Source organism: Lissotriton vulgaris, chromosome 3_1, assembly GCF_964263255.1.
Source record: "Lissotriton vulgaris chromosome 3_1, aLisVul1.2, whole genome shotgun sequence".
Classification (NCBI taxonomy): domain Eukaryota; kingdom Metazoa; phylum Chordata; class Amphibia; order Caudata; family Salamandridae; genus Lissotriton; species Lissotriton vulgaris.
Genome location: NC_141689.1, coordinates 2,055,699,950 through 2,055,725,992, shown reverse-complemented (window position 1 = coordinate 2,055,725,992; position 26,043 = coordinate 2,055,699,950). Strand labels below are relative to the sequence as shown.

General features: G+C 44.1%; 1 protein-coding gene across 2 annotated transcripts in view; it reads left to right on the top strand.

Annotated features, from left to right (window-relative positions):
* The window catches only part of PDGFRL (platelet derived growth factor receptor like), a 534,427-nt gene that overhangs the window by 436,819 nt on the left and 71,565 nt on the right, over positions 1 to 26,043 (top strand). For both annotated transcript variants that reach the window (XM_086962582.1, XM_086962581.1), the window contains one exon: positions 6,222 to 6,515. In XM_086962582.1, coding sequence (XP_086818708.1) covers positions 6,222 to 6,515 — 294 coding nt within the window. The remainder of the gene's footprint in view (positions 1 to 6,221; positions 6,516 to 26,043) is intronic.

Below are 26,043 nucleotides of genomic sequence, written 5' to 3'. Positions count from 1 at the left end.
CTGCCCTCCAGACACGTCCGTAACCTGGGAGTTACTATTGACGATTCCCAAACCATGCACCAACAGGCAGTCAAGGTCTCAGCCGTCTGCTTTACCATCTTGAAATGGCTTAGGAAAATAATCTGGATGCTGCCAGGTGACACCCAAAGATCTGTGGTCCATGCCCTTTATAACATCTCGGCTGGACTACGGAAATGTCCTTTATTTGGGTTCTAACAAGGCAGTGACCAGACGACTGCAGATGGTACAGAACTCCACTGCGAGATTACTGAGCAGGATTCCCAAAGCCACCCCCATCTCCGGCTACCTCCATGACCTACATTGGCTCAGGGTAGAGAGTCGTATCAAATTCAAAACCCTGAGCTATAAGCTTAAAATCAAAACGGGCACGGCTCCACAGTACTTACAATCCCTTGTACGTCCCTACACTCCCACTCAACATCTACGATCTACAACTCATGGAAATTTCACTGTACCTAGAATCAAACTCTCCAGGATGGGTGCGAGATCTTTCTTCCAACCTGGGTCCATCACTATGGAACTCTCTCCCCCTGACATCTGCAAAGAAACCATCTACACACGCTTTCGCAGATCCCTCAAGACCTGGCTATTCAACCAATAGCTCTGTCTATCGGTATAAATAAGCTATTCCCTGCACTTAGTCCGTCCAGCGCCAGGAAACCCTTTTTGGGTAGCTGTCGCGATCTATAAGCTCAATAAATAAATAAATACCCAAAAGGGCAGATATATTTCTGGCCCAGCCGCCCTCAAAGGACATGCTTATGCAGCTACTAATTACCCAGATCCTCAATTGCTACAACAGGTATGTTATCATCCGAGAGGCCCGCAAGACAGGGTTGCAAATGTTTCAATGATCCCAAATAATTATACTTCCAGACTACATAAAAACACAAAAACAACAGAGATCCTTTGACGAGTTAAACAAAACTTAAGGCCCTCAACCTCCAATACATGCTCATCTTCCCAGCGCAACTTAGGCTATCTAGCCAGCCCTATATAAAACTTCTAAAATGAAGGCCACTCTCACTTCTTCAAAACCATGAAGCAATGTGGGAATGAGTGACTAAAAGGCCTCCTCTGCAATGCCCTGGAAAAGATTCTGGAACCGGCCCAAACTCGCAGACTTCCTTACGTCCCCAGGCTGTGAAACACAAGCAACGATGGCAGGGCAGATCTCGAAGGGGGCATAGGCTCTCCTCAGGCTCTCTGGACTCATCGGGTACATAGATCTAGGCACACCAACATCCGACTGCGTCACAATCGAGAGGAGCCTAGCTGAACACTGAGGGCGAATCCGACCCCACGTACAACTCTATGAATGAGGTCATTGAGAAACATTCAAGCGATGTACCGAAAAAAAGATTAAACTACAGAAGACCCAAAACCCAGCAATGCCTATAGACGATGCGCCATTGAAGGATGCCCACCATCAGCAAACCCCTAACTTACTTTTCAGATATTTAGTTTGGGGTTTTTAAAGGCGATAGATGCTTCAGAAGAGGAAGAATGGCAAGGAGGATAGCTGGGGGATGGGATGGGATGCTAGTTAACTTTTTGCTTTGTCATTACAAGCCTCGCCGATATGCTGTGCACTACACACACTACAACAAAGGAACCTCGACCCATGACCACAACCCTTGGGACCCTCTGGTTCTTCACCATTGGCCCCCTCCCTGAGGGATGTCACCTGGAACCATGCCACCCATTAACCCATGACAGATCACAAGACAGTGACCTGTAAAGGTCAATGAACTTCTAGATGGAATTAGGCAAACGTTAGTCCTCCGCTATGACAAACAACTCCACTCGTCTATTCTTATGATGCAGAAAATACATCTTCTGAGATCTAGCTGCCCTCTTCTTAAACCTTTCAGCTATGATAAAGTTTACCACGTGGGGTTTACCCCTCACTGTCATCAATACGGCGAATGATCCCCTGGGCAGATACATGAGGGTGGAGGGTCTTCTGGCTGGAGAGATGTCCCTACAACATTCTGAGTGTATATGTCCCACCTCACTTGCCATAACAAACATATGCTGATTGAAAATAAATATAGACCCAGTCAGTTCTATATTATTGAAGACATATCCAGCCGGGCAGAGGTCTTCAAGGTTTATATTTAAATCAAAAAATACACAAAACAAAATAACACCTTCAACAATTCACGTGCGTGGGGCACAAGCCTGTACCCAACCACGACCGTGCACAAACAAGGACATACACAAAGGGCTTGCAAGGCAAAATCAACAGTCTCTGTAGAGTTCAAATTTTGGACAGAGAATTACTTGTAGGTACCATTACATAGTTTTGTATTGTAAATTTCACAGGTATATGGTACACAGTGGGTCGACGACGTTTCGGACCCCCTTGCTAAATGATGGGGTCCATCATCAGGACAAAGCAATGGTTGCCTTTTTTAGTTACTAGCCTCTTTAGCCAGAACAGCAGTGTGCAAGCTCATGTAAGAGCGTGCAGGCGATGGGAACAGTAGGATACTCTGTTCCAGGTTTTTGGATTCATCAGTAATTCAGTTTACGAGGGGCCAGGGCGGGAGAGGGTATTTCCTCGTGTCCGCGTTTGCCAGTGAACCAGGAAAGCAAGCCACGCCGACTGACCCGGCCCCCCTGGTTCCAGGACCCAAGCGCGACACGGCGCTCCCGGCATTATCCGGCTTTTAAGGCACGAGCGGACCCGAGATACAAACCAATTCCCGCCATTTGTACCCTCGGATACTAATTCACAAGGAAGAAGATACTTTTGAAAGGGAACCACTTCAAACTGGTTCCAGAACTCTATCATTGGAATCAATATCTCCTGTCTAGAAACTGTGTAAAAGAGTGACGCCCAAACTATCCCAGTTGTTTCCAGTTACAGTTTCTCAAGGCCAAGTGACAGAGTCCTTCGCAGAGTATTCGAAGAACTACTGAGATCCAGGCCCGGTGTCCTTGGCAGTCAGTCTCCATCACCTGAAGTCTTCACCATCTTCCTGGAAGAACTATGGGTCTGGCTGGTGCCTGGGAATCTGTCTGGCCTGCTGAGAGAGGAGAGGCAATGCTTGCCCATGCTACCGGATAACTGACTGAGGAGGAAAGACCCAGCCGCTGTGCCTGGAGCATGCAACAACCCAGAAGATTAGACTGAATCAAGGGAATGTAAAATGTGCCAACTTGAGTCTTGGAGGGGATTGTCCCGTCTCCCAGTAGGTTTCATGACCAATATTCACATGCCTGTAAAACTGACAGCCTGAGAGCATGACCATCAGCACGGTCGTTACATTGCAGGAATGTCAGAAGGAGTGGACTGACTTGTGCTGACTCTACCAAGACCTCAACCACAGTGGGGGAACCTCTGACTGCCAACGGTGAAGGATGAGTGGTTATGGTTATTAGGGCAGTGGGACTACCCCTGCTTGAATTGTTGCTTTTCCCGGGGTACCTTATTCCTTTTCCAATAGCAGGAAAAGACGGAGGGACACTCACCTGCCTGAGTTGCTTCTGTGATCCGCTAGCAGAACTGCTAGTCCTGCTGCTATGTGTGGACTCAGCCCTTAAAATGTATGAGCATCTGATACTTTAGGTAAACTGGCCAAATAAACTTGAACATTGACTGTGCCTCTACTGCGAAACGAAATGGGTATCTTGATGGGGTTCAGCCAAGGGGTTAATCCTAATCTTGGGAATTTACCTACTGCTGGCTGATAAGTGATAGCTCCTGGCCCAGTCCGCTAAAATGGTACCCCAAAATCTCAGTGGAGCTGTTTGTTAACAGTGTATTTATTGGTAAAGTCAAACTTGGGATATGAGTCTTATTTTATATGTGATTTCTACTGAGCTGTGCCATATATGATATGTTGGATGTAGGCTGGACATACTCCCTATACAATCCTGCGCAGCAAAGTGGGACCTGCAGGAGAGCAAAGAATGGCACTGTAATTGGGATAGTCTGGAAAATGCTGTGCTTTTCATGTTATTTTGTTCACAAACAGTTGGCCAGCTTAGAAAAGTACTGTTGCCATTGTTTACTTATTATGATCAAAAGAGAAGCTGTGGCATTCTGTTACATGATGGAGGCAGCGCACATCGTTCGCACTGTTTCTTGGTATATAAGGGGTGCACGCTTTCAAACTAGGGATTCCTTTCACAGATAGGTGTACCATGGGGAAAATTTGCTTTTAGCAGGAGAGAGTAATCCCTCCTCGGTATCATTGACTGTAGTAACTTAAATTATATGATATGGTTTATACTAGATAATATGTGTGAGAGTACATTTCAGGTGTATTTTAAATTATTGTATCGCTTTCTATCTGAAATGATAAAGGATTATTGATACTTGAATTGAATGGGTATTTTGCTTTTGCACACATTGATGCTATAGGAAAACAGTGCAATAGTGGACAGTGGTGGGTGGCAGGTACATGCAAATATTAATAATAAAGCAAAACTTACCTGAACTGACCGCCTTCGCTTCGGACATCTTCAAAGGAAACGGATGCTGCCGTGCGGGCACCAATCCTGTTCCTGCTCTCATGTTGTGAGAACAGCGCCCTGATTGGAGGAAGCAGCCTCACTCGGCACACCCTAGCGCCGTGGAGGCCTGCACTTACTCTAAGCCAGCTGTCTTAAGACAGCTGGGTTAGAGGTTTTCAAATTGCGCATGTCTGGCTGGCCGTCGCAAGACACTTAGGGGCTCATTAGGATGGCAGGCGGGCTTTGCCCGCCCGCCACCCTATCGGAAAACGGGACCGCCCGCCTTAAGGGCGGGGTTCCCGGGGGTGGTATTAGGATGTGCCCGCCACAGTGGCGGGCACATCCCGCCCACCACCCTATCGGAAAACGGGACCGCCCGCATTAAGGGCGGGGGTCCCGGGGGTGGTATTAGGATGTGCCCGCCACAGTGGTGGGCACATCCTGTATATTCAGCATTGTGGCGGGCGGTGCTCTCTGCACCGCCCGCCACAATGCTGGAAATGCATTGCAGCATTTGCATAATAAAAGCGGCAGGCACCGTGCGGTGCCTGCCGCTTTCATAATGCAAATGCAGGGGGGTACCATAGGTACCCCCCGTGTGCATCCCCCTACTGTGCTTCACGCTGGGGGCCCGCAGGGTGCCCCCAAAGTGAAGTCCGCCTGCCTTTCCGTGGCAGCATTGCCGCCACGGAAAGGCATTGAAAAATGCCCATTGTAATATGGCTGGCGGTGTCTAACAGACACCGCCACCATGTTAAACATTTTCCGCCCCGGCCGCAAGGCGACCGGGGCAGAAAACAGGCGGGCGGTGTTTTTCACCGCCGCGGTCCCTCCTGCCATCCTAATATGGCGGGGGAATTGGGCAATGGATGTCGGGCGGATTGCCACCGCCAGGCCGGCGGTGGCTACCGCCAGCCTGGCGGAGGCAATCCGCCCGACATCCTAATGACCCCCTTAGTTCAGAAAGGGAGGATGAGAAATAAAATGGTAATGAATTACCATTTTATTTTTAATCTTTGAGGGGAATTAAAGTGGGGCAACGCTACTCCGCTCCAACGGAAGAGCCGCCCCTGATAGTGGGACGAGATTGATCTGACCTACGGTTTATAGATCAAGGAAGGTTGCTCACACATGCCATAGTGAGCACCCACCTGTGCCATGATCTCGCCTAATATATTTCATGTGATTATAATCTTGCAGCAATACGTGTCCTAACTCTTCCCTACTTGACTGACCTACGTTTGGTAGAGAACACCCGCAAAGGATTTAATAAAGTGGTTGTCAAGGCACGTTAATTCTCAGGGTTAATAACGTTAAAGTTAATTAAATATTTTTCACCGTCAGCTGTTTATTTGCTTCCCAGTGCCTGCCTTCAAGGTGTAAGCTAGCATGTTTTGATAAATATATTTTTCTTCATACTTTTTTTTTTCTTCTGCAAAATGCGGGTTTGGTAGTTCGTTGTAATGAAAAATACATTTCCACAGTAATGACGTTGTCACTTTTTTCAGATATCTGAAAAAGAAAGGATCCAGCAAATTATGGATGATGCTCTAGTTCGAAGAACCGAGCATGTTTGAAGAAACAATAATATCTTCAAGATACACATGGCATTTAAAAAATATATGCAGACTTTAGTTGACAGTAAAATATGTTCCTGTGAGCAATGTTCTTAAAGATGGTCATTTGGAGATCTATCATTTCTCATGATGTTTTCCTCGCTTTCTCATTTTCAGATAAAGGCGAACTCTTTGTTCCATCTTCCAGTTATTTTGAGATTGTCTACCTCAACCCAGACAAGCCCACTGTTGTCCCTTGCCGCGTGACTGTTCCATCAGCAAAAGTAACTCTGCACAGGGAGTTCCCAGCTGAGGAGATCCAAGCTGATGGGACCAACATTGTGTATGACGTGAAGAGGGGCTTCGTCTATCAGCAGCCCACCGCTGACCATAAAGGGATCGTGTACTGCAGAGCGGAGGCCCGCGGGGCTCCAAAGATTTCAATCAAATACCACCTGCTCTACGTGGAAGGTAAGACAGAAGGACTCAGGAGTCCACCACTTGGCCTGATCCACAAAACCTTTTCTCTCAGTAGTTATTTCTACTTCCTGTTTAGATGTGAATTACCCCCTCAATATCCATGCCTGATTCACAGAGCAATGTCTGTGGTGAACAGTAGTCTCTTACTTCAGACTATAATGGGAATTTCTCATGTATTTCCACTAGTAAGACATGCTTACTTTCGGGGGGGAACATTTTTTTTCGGAATTACAAATCTATTTCAATTTTTTTGGAGACCTATGTCTACTCAAGTACAGAAATATTCAAGTAAATCGGAACACAAAGATAAAATATGACATTGGAAAGCCACCTCTTGTGTATCTTCCCAACTGGCTCCAGGCACGTCCCTGAGTTGTTCAAATTGCTTATCTTGATTAAATGAATCTACACATGCTCATTACACAAGGTTTCTTGCTGGACAAAATAAAGCGGTAATTAAATAAACTACACTTTCTGCCCAGTATGCCTTCACTTATTTCCTCTATTATGTATTTTAAGTAAGTGTTACACTCAAGATAACTTGTGCTGGTGGCCTCACTACACTGGGCCTCATTTGGGTAATAATCCTGCTTGAAATGATGCACTAGAGCTTCAACCAAAAATGCTGTACAGAAGCAATTTTAAAGCCAATTGCTAAGATGTTGCTTGAACACCAACAAAGATGACATTGGACAGGGTGTGCACCTGCTTTCCCATTACCTCTGGAGCTCTTGGGGCCTTTCAAGACAGCTGAGGAGCGCTTCCAAGGCGTCTACGGTGGTTGAGCAGGGCATGCCACAATTGTGCTCCCTTAAGGAGTGAAACATCATAGGCAAGTTGGATCTCTTGATGGACTACTCAATCTTTTAATTCCCCAAATCGGCAGGAGCCTGGAGAACCTGCAAGAGAGTTTGGACAGTGAAAAGTGAACCTAGAAGGTAGTGGTTAAATTGTATTCCAGATCTCTATCAACTTACCTCTAAGATGGATAATCTTTCATACAGGCATATACTTAGATGTTGGTACAGGGTCCCTAGTTGAAGGAAATGTAATGCCCGTTTTATGGGGTCAAGGCATGTCTTTAAGTGAATGGTTAGGAACTAAGTACCTGCACTTATTTATTTAATTTGTAAGAGAGAGTACAGCATGTCTAGTGACCGGTGTCATGCTTTTGGATGTATTATTTGTTAGAGGTTCATGATGCATGTTAATTTCCTAGTTTTTAAGTGTATATACAATTAAATAAAGTCCGTTTTAGAAGTGTATCTGTTTATATAACTTGATGCTTCAATAGGTTAAAGTGTCAATATCCTTCACCTCTTCTTATACGAAGCGAAGACAAAAAATAAGTTTCAATGTCTTCTGAGCAGCAAAAGAAACTTAGGGGGTAATTTAGATGTTCAGTTAAGGCAGAAGCCCACGCCGACAAACTCAGCCACACTCCCCCTCTTTAGAGGTCGATTGTGGCCCTGTCCTAGCATGGGTGGGCAACTTGCACTTGAGGCATGGTGCACCCAGGTACGAAGAACAAGCAGTTCTTTTACCATGCAAGGAAAAAACTCCATCAGGGCCGCTGATGGTTTGTTTTCTTGAACAAACTCCCACTACTCCCAGAATATGTCTGAGCACAGAAAATGCAGAGTAGGCCAAGAAAAGACCAAAAAAAATATGATGTCCACTCAGCGTTCAGCCACGCCTACAGTAAATCTGCTAAAATTGTGAGTATACTGTAGGCGTTGGGAGCCCAGCAAGGAGGAACAGATTTCTAAATATACGAGCTGACGATGGCCTCCACTGGCTCGGTGGGCCTACAGGTGGCCCCCCACTCTCTACATAAGCCCACCAGTCTGCACAACGATGAAGCAATGGGTCTAACTAAACGGACATGCCTCATTCATCATACATACTTTGAGAACCACACATTCCGGTTGTGTTCCTTAGCAGTATGAAAAAGCAAACGGAGTTGTTCACGGTCGTCTCTGAGGTAAGAAGTAGACAAAGTGCAGTGATAACTTTCTAGAAAGCAGCATCAAAGAAGCAACAATGAAATGAGCATGGTGGGGGGAAACACTACTAATTCCACTTTAGGTGAAGGGCCGTTTCTTGAGAGGGTCAAACAGTAAATTCAGTTCATTTTATTTGTAAACACTTGCCGGTTGAAGGTTAAGGTGGGTTATCACATCTTCCATTAGTCCAGACCAGAATGGCTTCATGCCCTGACCTGGTATGAAGCACTGCATTAGGAGAGTGCAGATGGTTCTGGCATAGGCACATGAGCTTTCTGGTCCCAGTGCCCTGATTTTGGTAGATTTCGAGATGGCATTCAATTCTTTTAATTTTCCAGGTCCTGTGCAAGGTGAATTTTGAGCATAATTTTCCAGCCTTTGTCCAAACACTGAAGAAAGATCCCTGGGCTTCTGTCCAGGTTAACAACAGTTTATAAGATAAAAAGAAACAGGAACACCCACTTGTTATCAATAAAGTTTCTATAGCAGCTTCCTACATCTTATTACAGCCAATAAAAACCGTGACAATACAAAAGATGTATACAAATTCGGATGGGATTTCAATTAAATACAAGCTGGTCGGCATTGCACGAAACCAAGTGGTTTTAAAGGGGCTAAATGTAGCATTTCCTCAATTCAGAGTAAAATTTACAAAGCAATAGGATGTGTGTGGTACTCTGCATGGATACATTATCACATGGACATTGTTAGATATGGGGCTCTCTAGTTGGCAATGGTATTCACCTTTGTCCTAATAGGGACCCTTACTTCTAAGTCAGGATAAGGGGATTACACTCCTTAATAACCCCTGCTCACCCCCTTGGTAGCTTGGCACGAGCAGACAGGCTTATCTCAGAGGCAGTGTGTTAAGCATTTGTGAATATACACAGTAATACAGTGAAAACACTACAGATGGACACAACACAGGTTTTATAAAAATAAGTATTCTTTATATAGACTTAACACAATACCACAAATGACAAAAATCCACAATACTACCCTTAAGATTGCTTAAAAGATGATTAAAGTTGCTTAGTTCAAATTGATGATAAATGCGACAAAGTTCTCAACAAAGTGCCTGGATGCGTAACGCAAAGTGAACAAAAGGTTCGCAAAAGGGGAGATGTGTCGGTTCCGTGACCCGGGGGAACGGTTGCGTCCTGCCTCAATGCTTGCGCAGAGTAGGGGACTCGTAGTGAGCCTTACCGTTGAGGAGGTGATGCGTAGATTCTCGGCCTGAGGGCCCATTGTGGTGCGCAAGATGGCGCCTTGATGCGGTGCAATGATCCGGTTGCGATGCGAGAAGATGGCGCCCTTGATGTGGCGATGTGATGACGATGCGATGACGCCCTGGCAGCCTGGCGACGACTCTGTACTTTGGAGCCGCGACAGGCCCTACGACACGCTTCTCCGGTAATGCGATGGCGACTCTCACGATGGCGACACGCTTCTCCGGTGATGCAACAGCAGGCAGTTTCGATGAACACGCGCTTCCAGGGAGATGCGGCGAAGGCTCGCTTCTCCGGCGTTGCGATGATTTCAGCTGCGGCGGCAACACGCTTCTTCTCGATGCGTCACGCTTCCAGCTCCCAGCGGCACTCAAGTTTCTGGAGTCAGAATTCACAGCAAAGAATTTCAGGAGGGAGCTGGAGGTGAAGTCTTTTGTCCCTGAGACTTCAGCAGGCGGCAAGCACAGTTCAAGCCCTTGGAGAATATTCTGTAGATAAAAGTCCTTACAAAGTACATAAATTTACCATAAAGAGCACTTGCACTGTGGCACTGATTAGCAGTGGCACAGTGCCCAAAGCACAAATCAAGCAAAAACATATCAAAACAGAGGAGGCAATCCGTCAAAATGGAAGGGAGACTCACGCCAATGATGTCAGGTCTAACAGACAACTTGCTAGTTTGTGCTGCCAGTTATTAGTGGTAGGGAAACTTGTTAAATAATGGGAAAGATCCCGCCTAAGCCGGGTCAGTACGAATCTATGACGCAGATTATGTACATTAACTAGATACGGGTTGCATATCATAGCTGGTCAAGATCAATTGATTCTTCAAGACAGAGGGTTTATTAATCTCAGAGGATAGCATTAATACCTCAAGTAGTGAATAAAATGTCAATTTTAAGGCTTTCCTTGTGATACCAGTCAAAATCTCTTAGGTGGTTAAAGTACTCAGGGTGGCCGATATCAGCCAGAAAATTGCATACAAATTTGAGCCAAGAAATTTTTAATGCAGATGTAGATCTGAGGCAATCCTCTACAATAGAGCAGTTAAAGTCAGTGTAATCGTAAGTCCAGATCTTGTGCCAGAGCAAAACTGTCTGGATCTTAATCATGTCTGCTAAGTAGGGGGCTCCCAGTTCGGAATGACAGACTAGGGTTGTGGTATCTAATCCCAGCATTGCTGTACATGTCTAAAAAAAACTCATTGATAAAGGCAATAGATCTTGAATAGGCGAGACCTGTTGACTTATCCAATGCTTATTTTTAAAAGAGGTTGTGGAAGAGAATCATGCCACTGTCCAGACATGACTCCTTTTATGCTGCACTTCTTTCTTGGGTCACATTTCCCAAAACATCGAGCCCTGGCTATGGACCAGCTGAAGCCTGATACAGCAGACCCTGGTAATGATCCCATAACTTCTGTACCCTTGACTACACACTGCTACCTAAGCTCACACATTGTGCATAGATTGTGCCTACCATGAACAGTGCACACTGACAGTGCCACATGCCCACCCTCACAGTCATACTGTGGATCCTGCGGGGCCTGAATGCACACTGTATGATTCCCTTACAAAGTGGCATGGATGAGTCATGGTACCAACCGATCAGTGCTCCCATGCTGATGCGTTTTACAATAACAAGTGGATTGATCAGTGCTCCACTTCTTAATTTTATTTATCCTCATCTAGATATCCTGATGCCAGTTAGTGGCAAAGCCAGTTCCCACCTTTTCTGCCACCGTAAATGCTAAGAAATCTGAGTGGGTGGACGTGCCTGCTTCAGAAATACTTGAGTAAAATGGAAGTTGTGTTAGACAGTCACAGATTTACATTCTAACAGATCACTGACAGAATATCAACGCCCACCATATCGAGTTACCAAATATCGGGACATAATTACGTTGTCAATAATATCGACTTCCTATCTTCATAATGGTTAGTACAAAAATATCGGAAAAAATATATTGTTGTCAAAAATATTGATGTAGAAAATATTGGGTTTTTTATATATACCAAAAGTAATGTAAAATAAATTAAATAATACATTTAACCTAGAAACATTATTTAGATTTATTTGTAAATGTTAACAATTATAATAAATAAAAGTAATTTAAAATAAATGAAACATACATACGTAAAATGTAATGCATATATATTTACTTAAAAACAATTAATAAATAATACTTTTAATTAATTTTAAAAGTTATAAATATAATAAAAATTATAAAGAAATAAAATATACATACACCTGTAACATACAAATCTATAAATAAAAATAAATGTATTATAAATTAAATTATTAATATATTTAATATTTTTTAAACCTACATATTACACTACACTGAGTGCAACAGTAGAGAAAGTGTTAGACTGGGGATGGGCTAAAATTACTATTCCCACTCCAGCAAGTGCAAAAGTAGAGAAAGTGTTGGATAGTGGAGGGGAATAATTTACTATTCCTACTCCTGCAAGTGCAACAGTAGGGAAAGTTTTGGATAGCGAAGGGGAATAATTTACTATTCCCACTCCAATGAGTGCAACAGTAGGGAAAGTGTTGGATAGCGGAGGGGTAAAAATTACTATTCCCACACCAGCGGGTGCAACAGTAGGGAAGGTGCTGGGTAGCAGAGGGAAATAATTTTCTATTTCCACTCCAACGAGTGCAACAGTAGGGTAAGTGTTGAATAGCGGAGGGTAAAGAAATTACTGGTCCCACTCCAGCGAGTGCAACAGTAGGGAAACTGTTGGATAGCAGACAGGGCCGGACTGGCTACCGGGCAGTTTGGAATGCTGCTGAGCTGAGGGGTGATTTCGTTCATGGAGACCTTGCGTGTGCTAAACGAAATTATTCTGCATTAATTATTTCGAAGCACACGCAGGTCTCCATGAACGAAATCAGCCCCCACCGCAGTAAAAGCAGCCCCCAGCTCGGCAGCATTCCAAACTGCCCGGTAGTCTGTCCGGCCCTGATAACAGAGGGGAATAAATTACTATTCCTACTCCAATAAGTGCAACAGTAGGGAAAGTGCTGGATACGAGAGGGTAAAAAATTACTATTCCTCCTCCAGCGAGTGCAACAGTAGGGAAAGTGTTGGATGGCAAAAAATGATTGTTCCCACTCCAGCGAGTGCAACCGTATGGAAACTGTTGGCTAGCTGAGGGGAATAATTTACTATTTTCAATCTAGTGAGTGCAACAGTAGGGAAAGTGTTGGATAGAGGTGGGGAATAATTTATTATCCCCACTCCAATAAATGCAACAGTAGGGAAAGTGTTGGATAGCAAAGGGGATAAAATTACTATTCCCACTCCAGGGAGTACAACAGTAGGGAAAGTGTTGGATAGCGGAGGAATAAAAATTACTATTACCACTCAAGCATGTGCAACAGTAGGGAAAGTGTTGGATAGTGGAGGGGAATAATTTACTATTCCCACTCCAATAAATGCAACAGTAGGGAAAGTGTTGGATAGCCAAGGGGATAAAATTACTATTCCCACTCCAGGGAGTACAACAGTAGGGAAAGTGTTGAATAGCATAGGGATATAAATTAGTATTCCCACAGAACAAAATTAAAATTTAAAAACAAACAAAATATCAACTACAATACAAAATATAATAAAAAAACAAAAACAATTATAAAAAAATATAAAATTTAACAAAACATATATAAATAGTTTAATGAAGCAACCATCTAAAATTAACATAAAAATATTAATTTTGAAAATGTAACAATTTACAATCAAATAAATATTTTGTAATAGAAATTAATCTTAGTCCAAAAATTAAAATTCACATAAATGTAATATTTATGTTCCTACCCTATAACACCACACAATTTACAACACACATCTAAATTAAACAAAAAAGTGTACCCACATAATTAACACAATTAATTATCAATTAAACAAATAATAATAATTTTAAAACACATTTAAAAATGCACAAATTAATGTACAAACCAAATGTTACAGCTATTAAACCTAAATCCCCAAACAAAATAAAAACTAAACAATTACCAAAAATATTTATCAATTAATAAATGATTATTATTGGTAAAGTAATGATTCATTAATTTTAATGAAATTGCTTTTCAAACTCTACCACAATAAACACCAAAACACACACCTAAAAATAGTTACACAATTTCCATAACTGATATGTCATTAATAAATTAATATCAATTAACAACAAATATTTTTTTGTAATTACTTCCCACCATTTACCACTATAAACCCCACAACTCACACATCAAAATTATTACACAATTGGCGTATTTAAATATTGATTAATTAATAGGCATTAATTAACAAATAATTATTTATTCATATAAAAATGACCTCCTACCATATACCCCTATAAATGCCACCACAAATTTCGTAAAACATGACACAATTAACATAACATAATTAACAATTAATTAATTGAAACAATTAAACAAAATATAAATAATTAATACAAAATTAATTCACACAATTAACACTATAAAAAGTAATTAAATATATTAAAAATATTAATAAATGTATTAAAATTAAATTACTTCCCACCCTACTCCCCTATCAACCCACAACCCGCTCCTAAAAAATAACACAAATAAAATAATTAATAATTAATAATTAACAACCAATTAATAAATACATAATAAAGTAATTTCCACAATTAAAAATATAAAATATAATACAAATAAATATTAATTAATAGAATATATTAATACATTAATTATAATTACATTACTTCCCACTCTACTCCCCTATCAACCCACAACCCGCTCCTGAAAAGATGACACAATTAACATATTTACTAATGAATTCATAATTTATAAATACATGAATTCCCACAGTTAACAATATAAAAGAATTAATATCAATTAATAAAAATTCTTAATAAATTAATGATAAATTACTTCCCACCCTATACCTCTATAAACCCACAACCCTCTCCTAAAAGATGAAACAATTGACATAGTTACCAATTAATTAATCAATAGAAATGAACAGCCAATTATTAATTAATTAATTACACATTAATTCCCACAATTAACACTATAAAATCAAAAATAAATAAATACTAATAAATACAAATTAATATTCAATTTATTATAATTAAATTGCTTCCCACCCTATTCCCCTATAAACCCACAACCCGCAATGGAACTAAAATGCTAAATTTAATTAAAATAAAATTAAGAACTACTAAAAAATTAACATATATATTAAAAAACAAAAGCGACACTAACAAAAAAAACAATATTTTTAACAACAATATTTTTGCAAACAATATTAGTGACTTCGATATTTAAAAAAATGATATTTCTAACCTTAAACTGGATATACTGGACCACGATATTCTTGCTGTCGATATATCTGTACCTTGATATTTCAAAGTTGTTATTAGTGCAAGTCGACATTTGAAACCCGATATTCTGACTATATACCCATTCTAACCCATCAAGGGTGATGAAATGAAGACACCGAGTTGAGAAACAGTGGCACGAAGAATACAGTGCAGATGTAGGTATAAACGGCACGCTTGAAGACTGTCAGTCATACATAACTACCTATTTTATCTTATTATGGTAATTATGTAATGGGAGTTTAAGTCTCTCCTACTCTCATTCCTGCGCATTTCAGAATCACCTACATTCTCCCTAGCGCCTAGAGGCCATCTAGAGACAGTGGGCGCTGTATCAGTGACCCGCATACCTGTCAACTCACACGGTGCTACTGTGTGTCATGATCTCAGCTCCCTTCTCACCGGGTGAGGAGCCAATATCACAAGGTGGCAGGAAAAAACTGCTGAAAATCACTGTAAACAGTGGATTTTCATCTCATTTTTAGAGGCTGTAAACAGCTGATGCACACTAAAAGGTGTGAAAACACCCCAGGCATAGGCCAGCCTCTACGACCCTTTGCTTTTATTTTTCGGGGGAGGGGGGCTGGTGAGGAGCAGAGTGCCTCTAGGTAGCTCTTCCAATGAGGTCTCACCCCCTTCAAGGCCCGCCCCCTCCTCACACGGGATGCATTCATTTGTAAATTAGCAGATATGCTGACTCATCCCATACAGGGAATCACCAGCCTGCTACCTGGGGAAGGTCAGGAGGGAAAGAGTTAGCGCCCCCACCCCTCCGCCTGCCTGTGAAGGCCCCTGTAGGTGTAGCACGCCCCCCACCACTTAGGGTGACCAACCGTCTTTAAATTTCACAGACCATCAGTAATTTGGACCTCACGTCCGTTGTCCATGGAGAGCCCTTTTACGGACGCCTTTCGTCCGTAATTATCGCCATTACAGGGAGCAGCACTCCTCCCCTGCGGGAAGGCTCAGCCCTCTGGTGAGGCCTCCTCGCACACCTCCTAATGCACAAGAGCAGCTCCACCCCGCCCATTGCCATTCTGTATGCGGCTAATTGCCACATTCGGAATGACAATGGGGCAGTCTTTGCTGTTAAAGCATGTGGCAGCCTCCTCCTGCCTCAGTGTACAGCCGGGCATTCTGTTAGATAGATAAAAGGCAAAACGCCCATGCTTCAACATGAGAAAACAATTTATATAAAGAAGCCTGTGAAACAAGTTTAAAAAACAGGTTTTAGTTCTTTCAGTGTCTCATCATTTTAGAACTGACGCATTTTCAATATTATTGTCAATAAAGCCATGGTCCTGCTTTTTTATTTTAAGCAACTAACAACCACTGACAAAGCCAATAGTCCTGGCTTGTTGTTGGTGTAATGATACTTGCTGTACTATATATCTGGATGCAATGACAGAAACAACATAATACCCGTCGGGCGGAACACTATGCTAAGCACAGATTTTTAGCCTAGGTGTTTTAAGCCATGCCCTTAATTACATCGAACACCCCCTTTGACGAAACCTCACAGTTTTTCTACCGCACTTAAAGCCCTGAAAACAACACCATGTCACAGTCACCCCACGTCCTGGCACGGTGCATCATGCATGACTCATGACTTCTAAGCTTTCATATTTCCTATGATCAGGGGCATACTGAACCCTCCCCCACCCCACCATACCCCTTGCTTTAGGAATAGAGGTGAGGTGAAGTTCTTGATGGGCCTCTTCTGTCTGCAGCTCTGCAGACAAAGGCTCTGTTCATAATGTGAAAAGGTGGGTGAGTAAATAAGTGAAGGAATGTGTGAATGGCTGGATGGATTAGTGAAAAGATGAATGGGTGAATGAAAGGGTGAATGATAGGTGATGAAAGAAAGGATGGATGGATGAGTGAGTGAGTGGAAGGATGGATGAGAGAAAGCTTAAATAGATAGATGGATGGATAAAAGGGTGGATGGGTGAGTGAAAGGATGGATAGATGGATGGATGAGTGAAAGAGTAGATGATGGGCGAGTGAATAGGTGGATGAATGTGTAAAAGCATGGATGGATTGATGAATTGATAAGTGAAAAGGGTGAATGGATGGATGTATGGATGAGTGAAATTAGATGATGGGCGAGTGAATAGGTGGATGAATGTGTAAAAGCATGGATGGATTGATGAATTGATAAGTGAAAAGGGTGAATGGATGGATGTATGGATGAGTGAAAGGGTGGATGTAAGGATTGATGAGTGAGTGAAAGGGTGGTAGATGGACAAAAGGTTGGATAGATGAGTGAAGAAGTGAAAGGGTGGATGGATGAGAGAATGGATGAATGGATGAGTGAAAGGATGGAGGAGTAATAGAGTCAGTGGATGGATTCATGAATGGATCAGTAGATGGGTGGGTGGGTGGAAGGATGGATGGATACGTGAAAGGGGGATGAAAGAGAAAGGGAGGATGAATGACTGAAATGGTGAATGGGTTGAAGGATAAGTGACTGGGTGGATGGATGAGTAAGTGAAAGGATGGCTTGATGGGTGAAAGGGTATGAATGAATAATGGATAGATGAGTTAAAGGGTGGATGGAGGGATGGATGAGTGAAATGATGGATGGAAGGATCCATGGTGGATAGGTTTGCAAATGGTTGAATATGTTTGGATATAGATAGGCAAACAGATGGAAGGACAGAATGAATGGTGAAAGACAAAATGATAGATAACATAATGATTACACCTTGTAGCACCGATTATCTTAAGTAACATTTCCTATACATTGACTTTCAAGTTTATATGAGTTACTGTCTCTATATAATGGGTGTGTGATGTAACGCACTCCGACACTCTTCCCTACATACTTGGGATGCGTAACACTATAAAAAAAATTAAATACACATGAGAGACAGTCCATGTGAAGATGAGAGGCACCATTGAAGGGTGTTAGCAACGCCGGACTGGCCGGACCAGGCCTCAGGTGTTTCCCTGGGAGGCTGGAAGGGGGAGGGGCGGTTTTGTTACTGGGGGCAGGCACTGCAAAGTTTCTTGTATATCCAGTAGTTTTCAAACAACAATAAAAGTGGCCTCAGGTGTGGTTCACCATTGTCTGGTGATTAATACCTGCTGGGGCGAGATGAAAGTTTTGAATCGTCTAAGGTAGCAAGCTGCGGGCATACTGAAAATCTGTGAAGGGCACGATTGTCTCAACCTAATATGAACTTATTTTGACTTGTACTTAAGTGGGTCTATATTTACTTACGTTTATACTATTGCACAACCTCCTCTGACATGTCTGTAAAACATACCTCTTGTCTTGAAGTTTTGTCCTGAATTTTGACCTCCTGTCCTGAATTTTTGTCCAGAATTTTGACCCTTTGTCCTGGATATTTACACTCACCATCCTGAATTTGCCCCCATGCCAGCTGGTCACACTACAACCCCTCCTCCTGCCTGTGAGGACCCCATGGGTGGAGAGCACCACCACCACCCATCTTCCTGCCTGTGAGGGCCCCCGTGGGTGGAGGACCCCCCACCCCACCCCTGCCTGTGAGGGCCCCGGCGGGTGGAGCTCCCCCCAACCCTCCTCCTGCCTGTGAGGGTCCCCGTGGGTGGGACGAAGGATAAGCTGCCCTCTTAGAGTGCACAGCAGAGCCTGGAGGAGGGTGCTGGGAGTAGACTGACCAGTCGTCCCAGATGTGGCCACCCAATCCCGGTTTTCCACCAGCTGTCCTAGCAGAATATGGCAGTTTTGGCTCATGTCCCGGTTTTTAGAGGGGGTGGACTGAAAACATTGAGAGGCATGTTTTGGGGTGTTCTAAAGCTGAGCTTGTTAGCAGCTGATATAAGTAAGCCATTTAAATTAATAGGTATGATGTTGGCTGTAAAAATTACATTGTATTTATTTTCTTAATGCATCTTCTGTGATTCTGCGCCATTCCGTGGATGGAAACGTGTAGTCCTCCTTAGATTTGTCCAAAATGTCCCGGTGTTTGATTCTCAGGATCTGGTCACCCTAGCTGAGACGGGGCAGGCTTCTTGAAGTAGAGAGTCGGAGCACGTTAAATATGACACGACTACGCAGGCAGCATCCCTCATAGCCGTGGAGGGGGGGGGGGGGATGGGCGGGGGCTCGCTGTGCATCTCCTGCCTGCGTGCGTGCGTGCATGCGAGAGGGAGTAAGGGCCAGAGGTGAGGAAAAGGACAGCATGAAACCAAGTGGGCAAGGACATGGCAAATGACAGTGAAGAAACTGAGATTAAGACAAAAACAGAAACAACAGAGAAAAGAATTAAAGTGTACAGAGAGGGCAAGTCACAGTGACACAAAGCGTCGGAGCGGGTCACGGTGACACTCAAAGGCAGAGGATTTAATAACCATGAAAAGCGCACGGCGACACCGAGACACGGGCGGAAGCTGGCCGGGGAGACGGGGCACTCAGAGAGAGTGAGAGAGAGATGGAGTCACGGTGACATCAAGAGACGGTGGATCACCGGTAACTCTAAAAGCGGTGGCAGGAAAGAGGCAGGAGGACACAGCAAGGGCGTGTGAACCCCAGCGGGGGTGGGGCTCTTAAAGGCCTCTTCAGTCGGCAGCTTGGCAGACGAAATCCCATAATCAACACTAAGAAGGAATACTGCGTCAATAGAAAAGCAAGAGGAGGCAGGAAAAAAAGAAATATGGGTAAACAGGAAAGAGGGAAGTAATATTGACTAGAAGGAAGGGTGAAAGGAACCAGCATAGGATGGAGGGATGAGTGGGTAGATGTATGAATGAATGTGTGGATAGATAGGCGAAAGGATGTCCCAGTAAAGGGAGGGAGAGATGGATGGATGGACAGGTGGTAGGATGGCAGAGTGGATAGCTGGATGGCAGAGCGGATGGATGGATGGCAGAGTGGATGAATTGACAGGTGGTAGGATGGCAGAGTGGATGGCTGGGTGGCAGAACGGATGGATGGCAGAGAGGATGAATGGACAGGTGGTAGAATGGCAGAGTGGATGGCTGGATGGATGGCAGAGTGGATGGATGGACAGGGGAAAGGATGGCAGAGTGAATGGATGAAAGGCAAAGTGGATGGGCAAATGAGTTAGTGAATGAATAGGTGGGTGGATAGGTGAAAGGATGGCAGAGTGGATGGATGGATGGAAGTGGGGGGTACTTTAATTTTCTGGCTACTTCGTTGTGACAGAGAAATGGAGAGACTCGGGGTGATGGTTGGACAATGTTGCATTCACAGACAGGCATGGTACGAGACACTCAGGGGGTCACGAAAAATATGCAGCAACATTGAATGATAGAGGCGGAGATGGTCAGCATGACGCTTTAAGGAAAAAACATAGAAGTATGATATCCAGAGATGTCTTCTTGCACCATGAGTTAAAAATAACGTGTCCCCTGTTTGAACTACCGTTATTTTCCCACACTTTTTATTTCTCTCCTTTTATCATGCGTTAAAAATATTGTGTACCCTGATTGATTTCACCCCATTCCTTTCATTTTGTTTTTTTTCTCCTTTAGATCTTTTTCCCCGTTAAATTTGCATATTTTATGATATCAGTTTTTAACTCCATTTAAAGTTGATTTTGTGTTTTTTATGATGTATACACTGTTTGCATGGTGGTAAGCCCACCCTTTTATGATTTTTTTAAATCAAATAAAGTATTATTATTTAGATATCCAGAGAGTTGAAGAGAGGAGGAAGGAGAACAAAAAAACTAGACGGACACTGAGAAAAAAATATTGGCATTGAAAGAACGATATTGGTTATTCACAGAGGAGAGGAAAGGGGTAGGGTGCTACATAGAAGAAGAGGCAGGAGGCATAATTAACAATAGTACATCAATCACAGCGCAAGCAGCGTGAAGGGCACTAAGCAAGATGAAGCAATAAGTACTTGGTCCAAGCTCCACAAAGAGGAGGAAGTTAAGTTGATCTGCACTGGCTAATAAGGAGGAAGCAAATAATCGTGACAATGAAGCTAACAAATGGTAAACAACTTGTGGGCTCCAATCCCTTTGACGTATACAACATCTCTCCCAAGTGACTGTCTTAGGTGAGGCCTAAAGAGGAAGCAGGAAAGACAGGGAAGGAGCATGAGAGCAAAGGAGGTGTGCAAGTGGAGCATTCAAGGCCACACAGAGGGTTTGTTTTCATGGTAGATTTTTGAAAATCTGCATAGAGAAGACACGGAGAGCATCGAAAGGGAGAAGGCCATCCGCCGCTCCCTGGTGTTTTCCGTTTGAATGTATGTTGCTATCTCCCCAGTCGATTCATTTATCTGTGAGTAAACGGCTGTAGAGGGAGCTTGCTGGAGGAGTAGCTGGGAATAGGGAGGACAATCGTCCTAATTTGCCTAGGTCCTTTGGCTTCTGTGAGGACAAAAGGATCTAATTCTGCACTCTGGACTGACAATGAATGGTGACTGGCGAGGGCTGACTTTTATGTTCAGGATATACTCAGGGATGCATGGAGAGTGCATGATGCAAAATTCTGTTCTTCTGACCGCAGGATTTATTCTGTAATAACAAGAAAACAAATTTGGTGGACCTGAGCTCTTGCACTGATAATAATATTAGTGCATTTTGCATTTACACCACAATACTATTACAAACATAACACTGCATGACTGAAAGCTCATTTCCACCTACTTTATTCTGTTATATTTTTTTAAGAGTATAAAAAAAATAAAGCTCAGCACAGCCATAAATATACAGTTGTCCTTTAAGTAAGTATAATCCTTCTCCAGAAATGAAACATTTGATTCACAAACTTAAACCTTCATGAAGCGATGAAACAGAGAAAATGGGTTGGGCGTGGGGTAGAGGAGGGAAAACCAGAAACACAAAATCAACAAAAATATTGCACACCTTGAGTGCCCTGGCTTATTAAATGAGTATGCACATAACAAGTCATGCAAGTGTAGACTCACAAACACAGCTGGCGTCTAACCTCTCCAGATCCAGCTCTAATTTTCTAGGCTTCAAACTTTCAAGCTGGGCTGTGCTCAGTAAAATGAAAAGGGTTGTTATCATGTCACGAGGAGGTACATTTTGTGGTGAAAAGACTGGTCTTGGACAGAAAGGAGAGTCTACTGTCAATAAAAGAGGGAGTCTCTCTTCTTATGTGGTTCAGCTCTTATGACGCTTCAGGGTCCCTACACTTCAGCTCAGTGAACGACCCTCTCGCCCTTATTTTATTGGAGCATGAGGCTCTCAGCATCCCGCCAAGACGTGGACAACTTAGCCAGATGTTTTGATTCAAAGACCACCACCAAAATGACCTGTTGTCTGTATATGTCTAACCAACTGAAATGCATGCTGTGCTGTGTTGCAGTACTACCATTCGTTAAAACCGACAATCCCTTGCATGAGACAATCTTGCGGGCACAGAGAGGAGAAGGGGATGATTGTTTGAAGGCTAGTGACCGGTCAGGCTGGACTAGGCCGAGGTTGCCTGGTGGATTCCTCATCAAAGAAGTGTTTTATTGTCATGGGGAACAGCTAGCATGGCAAGATGTTAGTGGAGGGCCTTCTAGGATCCGAGAAGGTAGTAGTAGTAATTTGTGTTTTCCCCTATGGACTGATGACGTACATCACTGTTATTCTTGGCATGGATGAGGGTGATAGAGTGTAACAACGTGTGCAAACGATGAACACCTTGTATATTAAGTTTAAGCGAAACAATGGCTGTATTCAGAACAAGCATGCAATGTGCACCACCAGCATAGCCTACGTATTGAGGACTGCTGGTAAAGTCAGTGTAGGAAGCATTTGTGCCCATCACAATCTCTGTATTAAATTGAGACAGTTTACAATAATGACATATAACACTTTCTCTACATTAAACCCAGGTTGTACAGCATGTGTGTTCTGCAGATATAATAGTCTTTGTGTGAAGGACATGTTACACAGCCCATGTAACGAGCAGAGGGGAGACTGTGACTCCTCTCTAAATTTGGCTACATTCATGATGCCAGGCAATTAAAACTGCAACCTATCTAGAGCCTATACTGGTTGTGGTTCTAATGGCTTGTTCTCTAACTGCTTTATCAGGGCTATTAATGCTGAACAGTAGCTGTAAAGGGTTAAAGCTGCATATTGTCCTTAAGAGGCTGTGAGAGCAGGTTCCCAAAGGGCTCAGGATAGCACATGGCATCCCTCTTTAGTTACTGGATGGTTTGGAAAATAACCTCATGTTGAATGGAGGATGGGGCGTGGCTAACAGCCGAAAATGGCGGTCGTCTTATAGACGAGCTACGGACCTGGGCTGCAACATCCTGAATATAACCTACTGCACACAACAGATCGGAGTCTACTGGTGTGTGGAAAACTAGCCTGAAGCGGCGCAGAGACTCAGAGCTGCCTTTCAGCTGAGGAACGCCGGCGCGCGGGAAGGGCAGCAGAGCGGCGTCACAGGCCCTGAGCTGGACGGACTGAGAAATAGAGGTACTCAACACCCCAAATGCCATCCCTAACCTTGGAGATGGAGTAAAGCCGTGCTACAGCGAGCTCCCCACTGGCGAGATTTGCAGTGTTGCCGGGGTTGTGTCCTGCGGGACGCTCGAGGCGGAATGTGTGTTCGAGAGCGGACGCGGCTCCAGGCCTGGGAGACGCACTTACGTGAGGCCCGGAGATGCAGTACGGCCTCCACCTACTGCACTGATTGGCGGCCCACCGATGGGGACAGCGGAGGCCACTGACGAATACCTGCGTACGGAGAGCATACTGGAGGTAGACGATGGGGGGTGCGGCGATCTCTGCCACGTGGAGCGGAGGGCGATGCCAGATATGGACTCGGTCTAAGGGTGGGGCCTCACAACATGCCGAACGCAGTCCAGACAGGGCGGCTTGACTGGTGTACCCTAATTGCACCCTAGTTGTTTTTTCCTGAACTGGGATTCAAGCAAGCGGCTGAGAGCGGCGACCGGAGCCGGTCGGTGTCTGTGTGCCGTGGGTGTGGGCGCTGTGTTGTGGGACTGTGTTGTCCGGAGCCTACGACCTCACTGGCACATTGGACTATTGAAGGGGAGGCTCAGCCTTGGAGTCATGATGAGGTGCTGTAATGCAGAGTGACACTGAGGAGACCAGCTAGACTGTGGCACACGGCGGCTTTAGGGGCATAGAGCGCTGATCAGAAGTAAAGAAGAACGGCTGTGGTCGCTAGATCACTGTGTTGGGCAGACGCTGGCATGGTACTAGAGCGACTGAGAAAGAGGCCCGTCGCTCAGCGGTTATCGGTTCTCCCTTGTGATGGGGCGCCCTAGGGGGAAGCAACAGGAAGCGGGCAGAGGCCCCGATCACGGACCAGACACCGCGGAACACACTGATGCCACACTGACACCCAGCTGTATACCGCCTACTATCATGACCAAACCTGTGGACAAATTGGACCTCATCCTGCAGGAGGAGCGGGATTCCAGGAAGGCTATCTAGCACCAGATCTGGACCCTAACGGCCTGCCTTACATTGCTCCAGGCAGACCATGCAAAGCTCACAGATAAGGTCAAGGATAATACCATGGCACTAGAGGAGCTGACCCCACAGCATGCCCAGAACACAGCTCACATTAAACAATTGCAGGACCAAGTTGTCACCCTGCTGGATCAAGTGGAATACATGGAAGAGAGAGCCAGGAGGAACAACATTTGCGTTATTGGCCTGCCAGAGAGAAGCGATGGAAGTGATGCAACGCGCTATATCGAACAGTGGTTCAGGGACCATGCCACCACTGTAGGGCTGTCCACTCAATACTGTATTGAACAAGCACACAGGATACCCACAGGGCATCCAAAACCAGGGGCCCCTCCACTTCCCCTCATAATAAAGTTGTTGAACTTTCGGGATAGGGACACAATATTGCAAAAGGCTCATGAACTGCCCCAGATAAACTTTGAGAATACCAGGATATCGTTATATCCCGATTACACGGTCATGGTGCAAAGGCAACGATCTTCTTTCATGGCAGTCAAAAGAAAACGGAGAGACCTGAATTTAAAATACGCCCTTCTTTTCCCGGCTCGATTACAAATTTTGCCTGAACAAAAAACACTCTTTTGAGAGCCCCGGAGATGTGGAGGATTGGCTGGAGGTGATGGAGCCAACAAAACTGTAACGTCTGTTTCTCAAAGCACCACCAAAAGCCTCAACAGTACGGGAGTACCTGGTCCCCGCAATGGTAGGAGTTCACACAGGAAAACCATGCTTAAGTTCCTCACGTCACAGCAGATGCAACAGAACAAGTTGCAGGCGATTCTCGCAGCAGCCACCTTTACACACGCTGCAAGGACGGATGACAAGACCTCCTCTGAAGAAGATTCGCACGACACAGACTCAGAGGGAAGTGTGTCCCTGTTCCCCACTGTGACTCCGCAGACAGTTGATGAGTTATTTGGTTAACTAGATAACATCTTATATTGTACCTGAAAATGTACCATGCTTTCTTAAGATGTTCTTTAGGTACACATGCGAGGCCCAGGGAACCGAACGAGCTTAAATATAACTGGGAGATGGTGTCTACACCACATGCGAAGTGCTGGCAATGCCCCCCACATGGCAAAAGCGCTCCATGTACTTAACATATTTTTATATGTCCAGTTTAGTTGTATGGTTCGTATAGTTCTTCAACCGGACCGAGTATTGGGGTTTTCAGGGTGTGGAACGGTCCTATAGCAGATGCTGGCTTGGTTAGGCTCGACTGCCCAGAATCTATACCTTCTGTTATGCAGGTAAATGTTGTACCTCAATGCCTACACTCAGCAAGTACAATATACTGATGTGGAATGTTCGGTGAATGGGCTCTGTGCAGAAACAACATAGAATACACGCACTGATGCAGCGCCGTAAAGCACAGATAGTGTACCTGCAGGAGTCCCATATGGTGAACAGTGAAGTGGTAAAGCTCCGTAAGAAATGGAGAGGTCAGAATTTTTTCCACTATGTAATCAGGCTTTGCGCGAGGGGTCACAATT